The 13,223-nt window shown below is 43.9% G+C and overlaps 1 protein-coding gene across 7 annotated transcripts in view; it reads left to right on the top strand.

Annotated features, from left to right (window-relative positions):
• LOC6610901 overlaps window positions 1-13,223 on the top strand; it is an 80,999-nt gene that overhangs the window by 2,564 nt on the left and 65,212 nt on the right. For 4 of the 7 annotated variants that reach the window (XM_032719603.1, XM_032719604.1, XM_032719594.1 and 1 more), the window contains exons 4-11: window positions 2,470-2,668; window positions 2,934-3,089; window positions 3,152-3,456; window positions 3,747-4,093; window positions 4,162-4,580; window positions 5,636-5,804; window positions 5,869-6,117; window positions 6,175-6,304. In XM_032719603.1, coding sequence (XP_032575494.1) covers window positions 2,470-2,668; window positions 2,934-3,089; window positions 3,152-3,456; window positions 3,747-4,093; window positions 4,162-4,580; window positions 5,636-5,804; window positions 5,869-6,117; window positions 6,175-6,304 — 1,974 coding nt within the window. Of the gene's footprint in view, window positions 1-2,469; window positions 2,669-2,933; window positions 3,090-3,151; window positions 3,457-3,746; window positions 4,094-4,161; window positions 4,581-5,372; window positions 5,430-5,635; window positions 5,805-5,868; window positions 6,118-6,174; window positions 6,305-13,223 lie in introns of all 7 variants that reach the window. The other 3 variants (XM_032719602.1, XM_032719593.1, XM_032719596.1) reach the window with 3 other exon arrangements.

The raw sequence follows: 13,223 nt of genomic DNA on the forward strand, positions 1-13,223 counted from the left end.
TGTATAAATTTCCTAGAATATCACAATGAAAAACTTATAATAAGCTATACTTTACCCCGCTGTGGTACTTAATTTCTGACCTACTCACTCATAACGCTATCATCTGACAGATATATTTCAAACTGAAACTAGAACCCATCGATGAACACACTTATCATACGCCTATTAATATATAGATTCTAGTATAATGTAGTCAGACATGAACTATCTGGACTAGCCAAGTCTAATAATTGTTTCGTTTTCTTTTCTTACTTTGCGCATCATTTGTTGCAGGTGTCTTACATTGTAAAAAAATACGTTAGTATCGCTTCATATTATTTCTTTTCCACTGTGTACAGTGTACATCCTAATACACAGCCACCACTGAATAATTCTTGTTTCACCTAAGTGTCGTTTGATCGCCGAAAAAAGATAACAATAATAATGTTTAAAGTTTACATCCCCTTTAAACGAATATCTCTGTTCAATCCGCAATGTCGGGCATGTGTAAGATCCTTCCATAAGTGTTTCACACCACAACAACCACATACTGAGTGTCGTAATTGTTGTAAACTTTTCTGCTCTATGTGTCCACCCACCACAAAGACCACCCAACCAACGCCACCACCACCCACCAGCCCCAGTTTTCCACCCACTCTCGTTTTCACTATCAGTGTTCAGAATTCTCACCTGAAGTTCTTGGTCACAGGACTCATTTGTAAATGTGATTCATCCAAGTGCGAAGATGAACAACGAAAACTATCCAATAACACTGAACGCAGACAGACACACGCCACATACAAACACACACACACACTAAAATTTGTTAAATGTATTTATATTATATATTCTTTCATTTCTTTTTCTCTCTTCTAATCATTTTTCGAAATCATTGTCGAAACACGCCAAACCTCAAAAACTATAAATCCTTCGAAATATTTCATTTTAAATGCATTTCATTTCGTACTTCAATTCGAAACATTTTGAAAAACTAACAATACCAAAATGAAAAAAAAAAAAACCGACGGATGTTACTTTCGAAATTTATGAATGATAAACACTCAACTCCAACAAACAACAAACAAAACTCAACAACAACTCAACTACAACAACAAACCCCCAAAAAATGCCTCGAATAAAAACATTCTGAATGTACACCTCGATTCTATATGAAATCTATTCTATATATGAACCCCTCGTTTCCCCCCTACTTCGAAATGCTTTATCTAACAATAATTTTATTTAACTACTCTCTAAATATATAATTATGTATGAATATATTTTCAAATCGATTCGTTTGCATTTTACGTGTGCCACAAAACCAAAAACTGAAAACCCGAACTAAATTTCCGATAACAACTGAATGAAAATGTCTGAAAAATGTATGTAAATTAAAAATTTCAATTCGACCGCAATGATGATCGATAAACAATGTATATAACTGTGGAATCGTACAAATGAAAATGCAAAAGAAAAACGCAAAACGCTTTAAAACAATCGCACGTATCCTCTACTACAATACCGTTACCTATCCCCTACAATCCGTTTCCGACGAGCCCTAATCCGATCCCCCCATCCCGAGAATCCTGATCCATCCTCCCCCAATCCAAGATCCCATGCCAGTGGGCGGTTTACGAATCGAAGCAATTTTCAAAAGTCCAAATCAGCGTCACTCCAGTGAGAGCTAGATTTGATAGTTAGGATCAGCAGTAGTTGAAGATATTGCGCATATATATATTCTTGGAGCATCATTTATCGCCTCGAAGGCGGCTTCCATGGAGGTTTCTGAAACCAAATCGAATCCAGTCGAATCGAAAATAGTTATATTCAAGCAAACGCACATGCTTACAATAAATTGTTCAAGTTAACCCCAATCAAAGTTGTATAATCAAAAGAAATGTTAACGTTAGGCTAAGTAAATGTTCAGCTTAAGAGAAGCTATATCGCTTTACATAACTATCAAGCTATCAGTTACCAAACTGCGCTAAGCGCCCAAAAAAGAGATTGAGAGAAGATACCCAATGGCAAAACTGCTTTAAACTTCAAGAACCAATCAAAAGCTCGTTTGTGTCCCGCACACTCTACTACTACTACTTCCATAAACTGCTTTCACTATCTAGATATATTGTTGTACGCAAGTAGATCCAGGCTTTCAGCACCCAAAGTCAAGCTTCAAACTCTTCTATCTGCACCCTCTACTATTGCTACTCGTAGAAGTAGTTCTCTAAGATATTTCAGAACACTATCCTTTCGTTACTAAGCAAAACACACAGACACGCCTACTTCGCCGAGTTCTGGACTCGTGCCACAGATCTCCAAGGAGAGTTAACCCCAGGTGATATATATACATGTATATGTATGTCCCCAAACTGGGTGTTAAGCGAATAGTTAGAGAGGAGACAGAGATTAGATTGAGAGTGAGGAGAAACCGCACACACAGAACCTTGTAATCCCAATCAACTAACCTAATGATAGTGCGACGTTTTACAGTCGCCTTCTTTCAAATTTTCACGAAAGGCCTCGTCGTCGTACTCGCTGAAATTGGATCCCCCCGGCAAGGGCAAGGTGAAGGCCAAGCGAAAGCCGCTCAGCACTCCGGCGTCGCCGTCGCGCGTCCGCCAGGAGCCCCAGTGCACCTGCATGTCCGCCGAGCAGTATGCGCGCCTGCGAACCGATCCCCGTGTTAGAGGTGAGATTACTACTCCATAAGACCCCGAGAAAAACACACACACTAAGATAAAGACAAAGAATGCAAGAGAGATAGAGCGCCCCGATGAAAGTGCTCGCCAGCAGCGAGTTAGCCCGATTCTTGATTTGATTCCATTTTGAGTTTCCGACACCCAAGCCAATCCTCAGTTTGTAACTCGAACATTTGCGAACTCAGTGCTTAGCGACTAGGCGACAAGATCCACCGCATCCCCACCCATCAAAACTCACCGCCATCCTCATTGCAGGTTCATCCACTTTGCCGCGTAACGTTGGTTCGCACCGAATCACCGACGTCGACGGCCAGCAGCAGGTTGGCTCCGGAAAAGTGGTCAGTGCGGTGAGCAGCACCTCGCTGTACGACAACGTGGCCAGCGGTGGTCCCGGTACCAACCAGGGAGCAGGTGAGTCCAGTCACGACATCTATGAATTCAGAACCCGCCTAATTTGAATATCCAACCATTAGATACCCTGCCGCGCCAGATGAAGGGCGGTCAGCAGGATAGACAGGATGTGGCCAATAGCGGAGTCAATACCAACACTCCGGGCGTAATTGTCACCGGCGTGGGCAACGTCGGCTCCGATATGTGCGGCCAGAATCACGTGGGCTCACAGGTGGGCAACGATGACCCGGCCGCGTGCCAAATGGACATGGATCTCTCGAAGAGCGAGGGCACACAGGCCGGCGGCGGTCTGCACCAGAGCGTGGGCACATGCACCTCCTCCTCCAAGGGCACCGGAACCCGCAACAAGGACTTTGGCGATGATATGGTTAGTTTGTTGTTGGATACGAAACACGGAACAGAAATAGGAGTCTAGAAAGTTACAGGATACATATATAAAATCATTTTTCAATATTCGTTAATCATCAAAAACATATTCCTTGGCATAAATTTACATTAATATTTCTAAAACCATTGAATCAAATCAGATAATTCCAGAAAAAGTCACAGATAGTTTAAGGCTGAATAGGCATTTTAGGCCATCTTTTCGCTGTGTGCCGCAAACAAGCTCTGCCACCCACTAACTAACCACCTGCCACACCCACTCTCCGTCCACAGACACGCGACGCGCACTCGCACGACATGCACCAGCATAATGTAATCAACAACAACACCCGGCGGAAGACCAAGAGCACCGAGGACATGAACGTGGACACCAGCACGCTGAAGCGCATGCTGAAGCCGATGCCCAGCACCGAGTCGCCGGTGACCTCGCCGGAGATGGGGCGTCGGCGCTATAACTACTACAACGCGAATGCGGCCCAGACATTGGGCCACCCGCCGCACATGCACCAGCATGGCATGTCGATGGGAATGGGTGGCGGCGGAGGCGGCGGCCACCACATCATGAACAACAACACGATGGGCCGTGCCAGCAGTCAGTCGTCGCGATTCTCCGGCTCGAGGTGGGTGTACTTGTTTGTTTGTTTGGATTTCGCTTGCTTAACGGAGCTTGTTATTTCTGTCCATGCAGATCCTCGCATGAAATCGGACGCGGCTATCCGCCGCGTAATTTGTACTTGGAACTGGAGCGGGAACGCAGCTGCATCGAGGGTTCGCCGCCCTCGGACAATGTCATGTTCGACAACCAGTGCTATGCGACCACACCGAGCTCCAGCAATGGTAACTCGGATCAGGATCAATCCTACGGACAGCAGCAATCATCGGGTCAGCATTCCCAGCAGCAGCAGGGACCACCGCAGCGTTCCTCGCGCCATCAGCACCATCATCAGCAGGCTCCCAATGTGACACCCACTCCGGGCTCACCCACTTCGCGGCTGCTACTCGAGTACGAGATGCATCTGAGGAACACTCTGGCCAAGGGCATGGATGCCGAATCCTACAGTCTGCACACTTTCGAAGCCCTGCTCTCGCAGAGCATGGAGAATCTGGGTGAGCCAACTCGATAGTCACGAGACTTGACCACGTTTTCGTTACCATTTTTTTGGTTAGCTCTTTATGTTCTCGTTGTTGTGGTAGCTGAGCATTTTGTTATTCCGTTTCTTTTGCTTCGCTTAATTGAATTTCTTTCTTAATTAGCTTTTGGGTAGCGAAATTCACTAGGAAACACATCAACCTGTCAGTTGGCCAATCGAACCCATGTCAGCGGCCTTTTAAAGTCAGGTTCTTTGTTTGGGGTTGGGTGAATTGCCTCGGAATGGCTTGATAATCTGATTAAATGGGAATGAAAATGCTAGCGGAGATGGAATGTTCACTGTTGTAATTGAGAAGGATTGGCAGAGGCTAGAAAAGGGAACAACGAATTTTAAATGAGTGTTGTAAGGTTAATTTTTGTTCATTGTTTAAATCATAAAATCAATTCATTGAACTACTTCATTGAAGTATTGTCTAAAGTCTTTGAACTTACAAAATGGGATCAGAAGGATTTTTATCAGAATTAATATACTAATATCCAGCTTATTTATTACATTTCACTTCAAACTTTTTAACTTTATCTTTCGTTTTCCTAAAATGTACGTAATTTTGTCAATATTTATTATCCCATTCTTTAACAATATACCATAATTGCTATCCATGTCACTTCATGAAATGCTCATTCATTACCTCTCCTCGCATTGCCCAACGACACATGAACATCAACAACCAACAACACCACGAACAACTACAACTACAAATAACAACCACAACAACCCAACAACAATTCAACAAATCAACAATCATCAGAATTCGCTGAAAGCCTACCCGGATCGAACCAGCGCAGCCCATATCCACTACGTAGGCGTAAGTAGTTCCATTCCGGTTCCGCACGATCTCTTCCAGATTTAATGCTCTAGCTTGTACTCATCCGATCTCAGTTCGATGCGAATTGAAGCCATAAGTCGATTGCATTTGCCTGACATAGATTTTGGAATGCTTTCAATTAGGATTGAATTTGGATTTGGAAATCGAACTGAACTAATCCCATTCCATTTCATCTTTATCCACAGCCAATGCGAAATCTTCCACGCTGCCATTGCCGCCACATCGACCATTGTCTACCATTCGCGATAAGGAAAGGGATCGCGATCGCGATGGTTACTACAGTGATCGCAATGAGTTGATCAGGGAGCGGGAACGCGAACGCGATCGTGGCTATCTATCGGATCACAATTCCAGGTGAGTTAAATTGAAAAGCTAAGATAATGAGATTACTAAACTAACTTCGCTTTTTATCTTCCAGTTTCTCCAACTCGCGATGCGCCTCTTGCATTGGCGAATCGGCTCGGGCCCAGTGGTTCCGTCACTCGGATGGTTGGCGTTCCGGAAGTTCCACTATTGGATCCGGATCGGGTCACGGCATGATGACCCAGCAGGTTCCTGGCTCCGGGCACAAACGTTCGCCCTGGGACTCGCTGCCTTCATTGCGACAGGATAGCAGTCTCAACGATTCGGGTTACAAGAGTGCTCGTGCCGATTCTCTAGAACAACGGTGAGTTAACATATATTTTCATACTATATCATAAATAATAATAATCATACATTTCAGTGCCGAGTTCATACGTCAGGATAGTTTGCGATCAGAGTATTTGAGCGATCGTGAGTCACGCTACGGAATTGTTCAACAGGCTTCCATTGAGAGCACCGATTCAAGGATGTGCTATCTAACATCATCAGAGGTGAGTACTCTTCCTTGCAATCTAAATATCTAGATTTTTCTCTGTTGTGTGAATGTGAAATCATACCCTTTTTATAAGGGTATCTAGAAAGCAGTTCTATTTGATTCCCTAACCTTAATGAAAAAAGTCAGATAATTGATAGAAAATTAACAGCATCGTTATAGACTCCAAAGCTTTCACAAATCTAATCTTTAGATACTTGGTGAATTTAAGACTACATACTATAAATTAAATAATTTCCAAAAATCAAAAAGGGTATATTGATTTTTATATGTTTTGGCTTCCCCTTTAAATGCAGTTTTCCTTTTCGAAGCCATTGTACGATATTAAATTTAACTCTAAATACAATTTTACAGAGAGGTTAAAAAAAAAGTATCTCCACGAACCCGCTTCCTTGACCTCCTACATAAATATTAGATTATTCACCTTAAGTAAAAGTCCCCAGCGCAGTCACTCCTCAATATTGCATTACCCACTCCCGACGGACTGCCTCGAAATGTAATTTCCCATACCCAGAGAATGCAGTTTCCTAAGCGGAGCGCTCAGCATTCGTCATAAGCCAGCATCCGACATCAATTGCTCAAATTCAAATTCTCGTTGGCGGCGGAGCCACGAACTCCCCGCTTTCCATTCCGTTACGCCCTTTGACCCCACGACCCGCCCCTTTGCGGGCTGTGCTATTTATAGAGAGCCAACTGGGTCAACAGTAGCAACAGAAGCTGTAACACTAACAGCACCGACTCCTCTACCTTTCGAATGTTAAATCTGGCAGAGCACAAGCCGCTGTTATATCCGTCATATATAATATATACATATAATATATACATATAATATATATATATATGAGTATAAATATGCTATAGGTATATATTTTATGTGTATTTGCTTATTCAAAGCCGAAAAACGGCGCGGCAAATGAGCGGGGGAAAGTCAAATGCAGCACAAATTATATTTTTAGTTGCAGCCCCAAAGCTGACCCAGTTAACGTTGATTAAAAACAAACTGCCATACACACACACACACAATCTAACACACACACAGTCGAACACCTAGAGAGCAGGACGACAGGCGCAGGACTCCCCAACCAACAACAGGATGTAAAGCCCCGAAATACTTTCTCTTGGTCTTCTGATTCCTTTTTGCCCAACTTCCTGCGATGATAGATGGGTCTGTGTTGATGGTGATGATGATGATGATAGTATATATCCTCCCTCTTTCCGCCTACGCCCTCGCCCAGTGGGCGTGGCATTTGCATATTAATTGGCCACTCAAGGAATTTGTCTAGTTAGTGCCAAATTTATATGTCGCCTTGACACTAATGAGGCCTGCAACTCTACTTGCATCTTGGTGGAGCATTCCATTGTTACACTGACACACAAAAGGGAGAACTCGATGTTCCTACTGCTTCCCTACAAGTTTTTCCCCCTCGATTTCCCCCACAGACTTTTCCAGCTTTTCTGCTGCGGCGCATGCGCATTGGCCTGCTCTCGTCGGCTCGGCTTTCTGGTCGTTTCGGTTTGGTTTTCCAGGCTTTTCAGTTTTCCAGCTGCGAAAGAGAAGCTTTCGGCTGCTTCTGCTGCTCTGCCGATTTTCCCGCTGCTGCGATTTTCCCAGTGCCGTTCGCGCTCCGCTCCGCTTGCCGCTGTCATTGCTGCTCTGCTGTTTTGCTGTTTTGCTGGCGATGCGCTAACTTTTGCTCTGTCGTTTTATAATCAACCGAAATTCCGGGAAGCGTGTGTGGGTGTGTGCCTGCCTAAATGCCTGCCTGCGTACGTATACGTACCGTACGTGTGTGTGCGTGCCAGATTTGAAACTTACGAAAATATTGCAATAAATAAAGTTTCCGGGGTAGCCAGCGCCACAGACTTTGCTGCGAAAAGAGTTTTTCTTCGCCGAGCCGCCGCCACACAATGGAAAATTGTGTATAAAAAATTGTTTTAAAATTCAGCCATCGAGCGGCAGTAACTGCAATTTTCTCTCATGTACATGCATACAGCATGTGTGTGTGTGTGTGTGTGAGTGAGCGGCGCTCCAAAGTATGCAACGTGTGGAAAAATTCACTTTATTGCAATTTCGTTGAACGTGAACGATAGACAGCCAAATAGCAAGCAGCAGAAAGCAGAAATCAGCAAGCAGGAACCAGCAGCAACAACAATCAAGCAGCCTCAGCTCAACCAGAACTCAACGCGACAATAATAATAACAATAAAAGGAGAGCTACAAGCACGTTAAGCAAGTAAATGTCAATAAAAAAGGGCGAAAGCGGCCCAATAATGTCAGACAGTGAGTGAGTGTTTTATGTGTTTTTGTGTGTCAAGCTGCGATTAAAAGCTTGGTTAATCTCCCCCTCAAGACCCGCACAAGTTGCTCAGTTACTACCCAGTTATGCAGTTACTCAGTTACTCGGATACCCAGTTGCCTGAAAAGAAAACAGAAAGGGATGCCCCCCATTCACATGGTAATAAAAGTAAAACTGCCACACAGCACACAGTGCGTATGCGTAATGTTAATAGGAGTGAGGAAGGGGGCCATCGTGGCGTATGCGTGATGCGAGCACAAATCTCGGACTAATGCAGCTCAGGCCAGCTTTCAATTAGTTCCCGGCCACAATCGACAAACTGCAAAAGTAAGCCCCAAGAAAAGGTTCTGTGCAAAATAGAGCAAAAACTTGGCCAAATGCGATTAGGAAGAAACCACGTTTTCCTCCATCACGTGTGTGTGTGGGTGTGTGTGTAGATGTTGTGTTTTGATAAGACAGCCAAGTTTTCTATCGCAAATGTGTTTGTGGCCGCCGGCGATGTGATGGTTCTATGGCTGCCCGAAAAACGGAAACCATTGATAAATAAGTATGGTGATAATGATAATGATGAAGCCATTAGATAAATTGAATGGAAATGAAGAGGACGAAAGGCGCTCTGAAAGGTTTACTATTCCCAATTGATACGCAGACTAAGCCTGGCCATTAGTGACAATAGCTCCCAGGCACGTTTCCGCCGTGTGACTTCCTTGCTAGCCAATGATCACTGTACTCGGGCGCTGAGCAAACACAAACACACAGCTGAAAGTGCTGGGCAATGTTTCAATAATGTAAATCGCCTGCTGCCAGACTTAACATGCCGCTGAAAGCTTCGTGAAAGCTTTTCTGTTAAGTAAGCGAGCGAATGTAGCAGGAAAATGCGAGCCAGAAAGACCAAAAACAGGGGGCCGCTGTCCTTTGAGGGGGATTTAAAAGCTTTGCGCTGTCCACAGGATGTGGCAATGTGAAGAGCAGGGGTGGGGGCTGGGGGACAGTTGGTCCAAAGGATATGCCAAAGAAAAGAGAGAGAGAGAGGAGAGTCCTGTCCATTGGCGTGGGCAAGTGTTCCTGCCATTTGATGAATTTTCAAGAGACGTTCTCCCTTTTAATTGTGAATTTTCGATACAATTCTCTTCGTGTGCCTGCCACCCACTTCATCAGTTCTACGAACATCATTAGTAGCTGAAATATTGATAACATTGTATGGTTGGCCCTTGCCAACATATTTTTGCCTGGCTGGAAATAGTTTTCGGTGCCCGAAAATTTCTGCTGATAATATAATTTGACTAAACTGTCAGCTCATTGTGTGCATTCAACATTTTTTCTCGCCAACAGCGCACGAAAGTTTTCATGACACTTTGGCGGGCCAAACTTTATTTCCTCCATTTTTTATAATTATATTTATTTTTTCGTAGGGAAAATTGAATGATAAAGTTTTGCAAACCACTCGCTGCGTATTGATTACAACTTGTGCATTTGGCATTCAGCTCGATTGGCTTAATGAGCTTGCATAATTTAAAGTACTTAAATATTTACAATATTGACATTCACTTTATTTGCATTCGCTCACCCCAAAGTAAGAAGATAAAAAAAGACCAAAAAGGACGAGTCCCCGGGCAGTTTGCGGCCATCGGAATGATCAATCAAATTGATTAATTACCCCCCATGAAGCAACATCGCAAACAACACCAAATTGAACACATTTTAAATGCGTGGCAAGACATTAATTTATGCGACTTTGTGGTTTTCCTGACTGACACCAGAAAGGAGCTGCCCCAAAATAAAGGAGACGAAGGGGACGCAGAATCCTGGGGGAGGATGACATTCATTAGGCCAAGACCAACGGCTATAGAGGACCTAAAAGGACCTGAAGGCGATTTTGAAAGATGAAAAACCGTGTAAACACATAAGCCACTTTGGACCAGTTCTCGGGATTCGTAAGCCACCCACTTCTTGTGGCATGGCTATGCTCATTAGCTTTATGTCCTTATCGGGGGAATTCCCTTTTTTAATTTTGTTTAATTTTCATTTTCGCACCTTTTTTTCTGAGTCACTTCCCCGCTGCCGCCGTTTCCACTCGCTGATATCATTAGGGAAAATTGATGAGCGCGCTGCCAAACAGCTGAGGCCACGCAAAAAACAAAAGCTGTAAACTTTGTAGCAGGTGTGTGTGTGGGGGGAATCCCCGTGCAACGGTAAATCATTTGGCACTGAGCATTTCAAGCAAATTGACGTAGAGCAGGCAGCACAAAAAAGAGGGAAGACCAAGGGAAAAAGCAAGGAATATATCTGCACGGCGGATAAAAAGGGCCCAGCTAAGAAAAAGAAATGTTCAGATGTGGAAATTACAATTTGGCTGGAGACGTTGCCCCTTTAACCCCCCCACATTCCCCGCACGCTTGACATTCCATTGACATTTCAATAAGTGAAGAAACTAATTTTTGTATTACAAGCTTCTCAGGGAAAAAGTTTCTCATCTTCAAACTATTGCCAAGGCAGGCGGAGGATGGCTAAGAAAAAAGTGCAATATTAATTTGCAGCGAGTGCATTAAGGCGGACGGGCAAGTGGGCGGGGCGGTGGATGGCTGGGGGTTATGTGGGTGAATGGGGTAAGGGGGAAGAAAGTCTTCTGCTGCTGTCAGCGAAAGTTGGACGTGGACAGTTGGCCAAACTATTTGACACAAAAATAACAGTTTTCTTATTTGCCGCTGACCAACGAACTGAGTTTTTTGCCATTTATTTTTTCTAGTTTGATTCTTTTTTATTTCAGTTTTTGCCACGTATTTCTGGCTCAAACTTTGGAACTAAGTTCCATCCTCCTCTGTCTCCTTTAGTTTTTTTTTTTTTGTATTCTTTCTTGCCACCGGTTAGTTAGACAGCAGCTTTGATACTCAGGCCAACGGCAAAAGAGAGCTGTCAGCAGAAGTTTGCGACACCCACACACGCATTGGTAACATATGGGGGATACCATATAGTCATATAAATATATATATATATAGGATTGGGTGTGAAATGAGGTAGAACCATTATCTTCTTTTTTATTGCTGCTTAAAAACCGAATCAGGTTTAAATATATTTATATCTTAAGATTCTTGTCAATACTAGTTATTTTTAAGGCATTCTTTCGCCTTAAATAACCATTTTGCACAAATGCATTGGGGATCCTTAGCTGGCCGCTATATGCCATATCTGTCATGAAGTGCGGATATAAACTGCAGTCAGCTTGTGTTCAATTCCATTCCCTATTTTTTCGTCCTTTTGCAACCGCTGCTGCTGCTGCTGCTGCCATCTTCATGCCAAATGACATTATGAAATGCTAAAAGCCTTGAGCCAAAAGTTGTCCAAGTACCAAAGCCGCTGCTGTGGGTTCGTTTGGTTTAGCGCAGCAAGCCCGAGTTCCAAAGGAGTGGGAGATGCCTGGAATTCATTTTCATTTCTCGATAATTCTTTTGGCTGCTGCCCGCATGTGGTATAAGTGAGATAGTGTGTGTATGTGTGAGTAGCACATGGCCAAGTGCCGTGGGAGTGGCCCCTTTTATTTGCCCCTTTGCGGTGGCCAAAAAGCAGAAGCAGCTCAGAATGCTGCCATGTGGCTTATGGAATTTAAGCTCTTTTGCCGGCCAACCAAAATAATGAAACGAATCGGTTCAAGTTGATGGACATGGAAAAAGGGGTGGTAGAGGGGCGTTGATGGGAGTATCTCATTAATTGCCCCGGGATACGAACAAACGAATAAGTGAGATACGAGTTTACCTGAATGTCCTTGGCTACTTTGGCATAATTTAGGGGTCTTTCAACAACTCAATGAGATGCACTCGACGCTCGGGCGCCCTCTGAAAAGGGATTTAAAAACACTTACACAACTTTTCACTCACAGTCCTCGCCTTAAGTACGCCCGAGAAGTTTCAAGCCGGGCCGAATGAAAGAAAAAAAGTGGCCCGAGTGCAGAAAAAGAGTAAACTTTGCACATGCTTCATAAGCAGAGTTGGAGTACAACTTTCCCTGCGCTTTCACCATTCAGCGTGTCCATTTGCAAATTTCACAGAAATATAACGCCGAGTAAAATATCGAAGGCTTGACTTGCAATGAAAGGCAAATGAAGGGGGTCGGAGTAATGAAATCGAGAAGATTTTCATTTCAGCACTTTAATCGAGGAGTATAAAGTAAAAACTGGGAGGCAGCGAGCTGCAAACCACGTAAGATGATATCATACAGAAAAAGTTAAAAAGAAAAAGCGTGGGGTGGTGGTTGAGTTGGTTGCCAGGAGGAGCTCCTGAAATTGGGCTGAAGGAAATGGCACTTTAACACACGCACACACACACACACGCGCTCTCGAGTGCAAATCAAGTTAACCGAATAAAAAGCCGCTTCCTGCCTGCCATTTGGCTTGTTTCGGGCTGGCTCCTTCCTTCAGTCGCCTCTTGATTTCTTCCTTCCTGCTGGGGAACAGGTCCTGAAATGGCAAACGATGTCGTTCCGTTTCGTTTTCGTTTCGTTGCCGTTGCTATTGCTATTGCCTTTACCTCCATGTCAAAAGATTATACTCGTGCAGTCATAAAAAATAATAAAATGTGCAAAAAACGCACAACTACACGGCGGAGTGGAGGGGTATGGCTTGTGGGGT

This window comes from Drosophila sechellia, chromosome 3L (assembly GCF_004382195.2).
Source record: "Drosophila sechellia strain sech25 chromosome 3L, ASM438219v1, whole genome shotgun sequence".
NCBI classification, from domain to species: domain Eukaryota; kingdom Metazoa; phylum Arthropoda; class Insecta; order Diptera; family Drosophilidae; genus Drosophila; species Drosophila sechellia.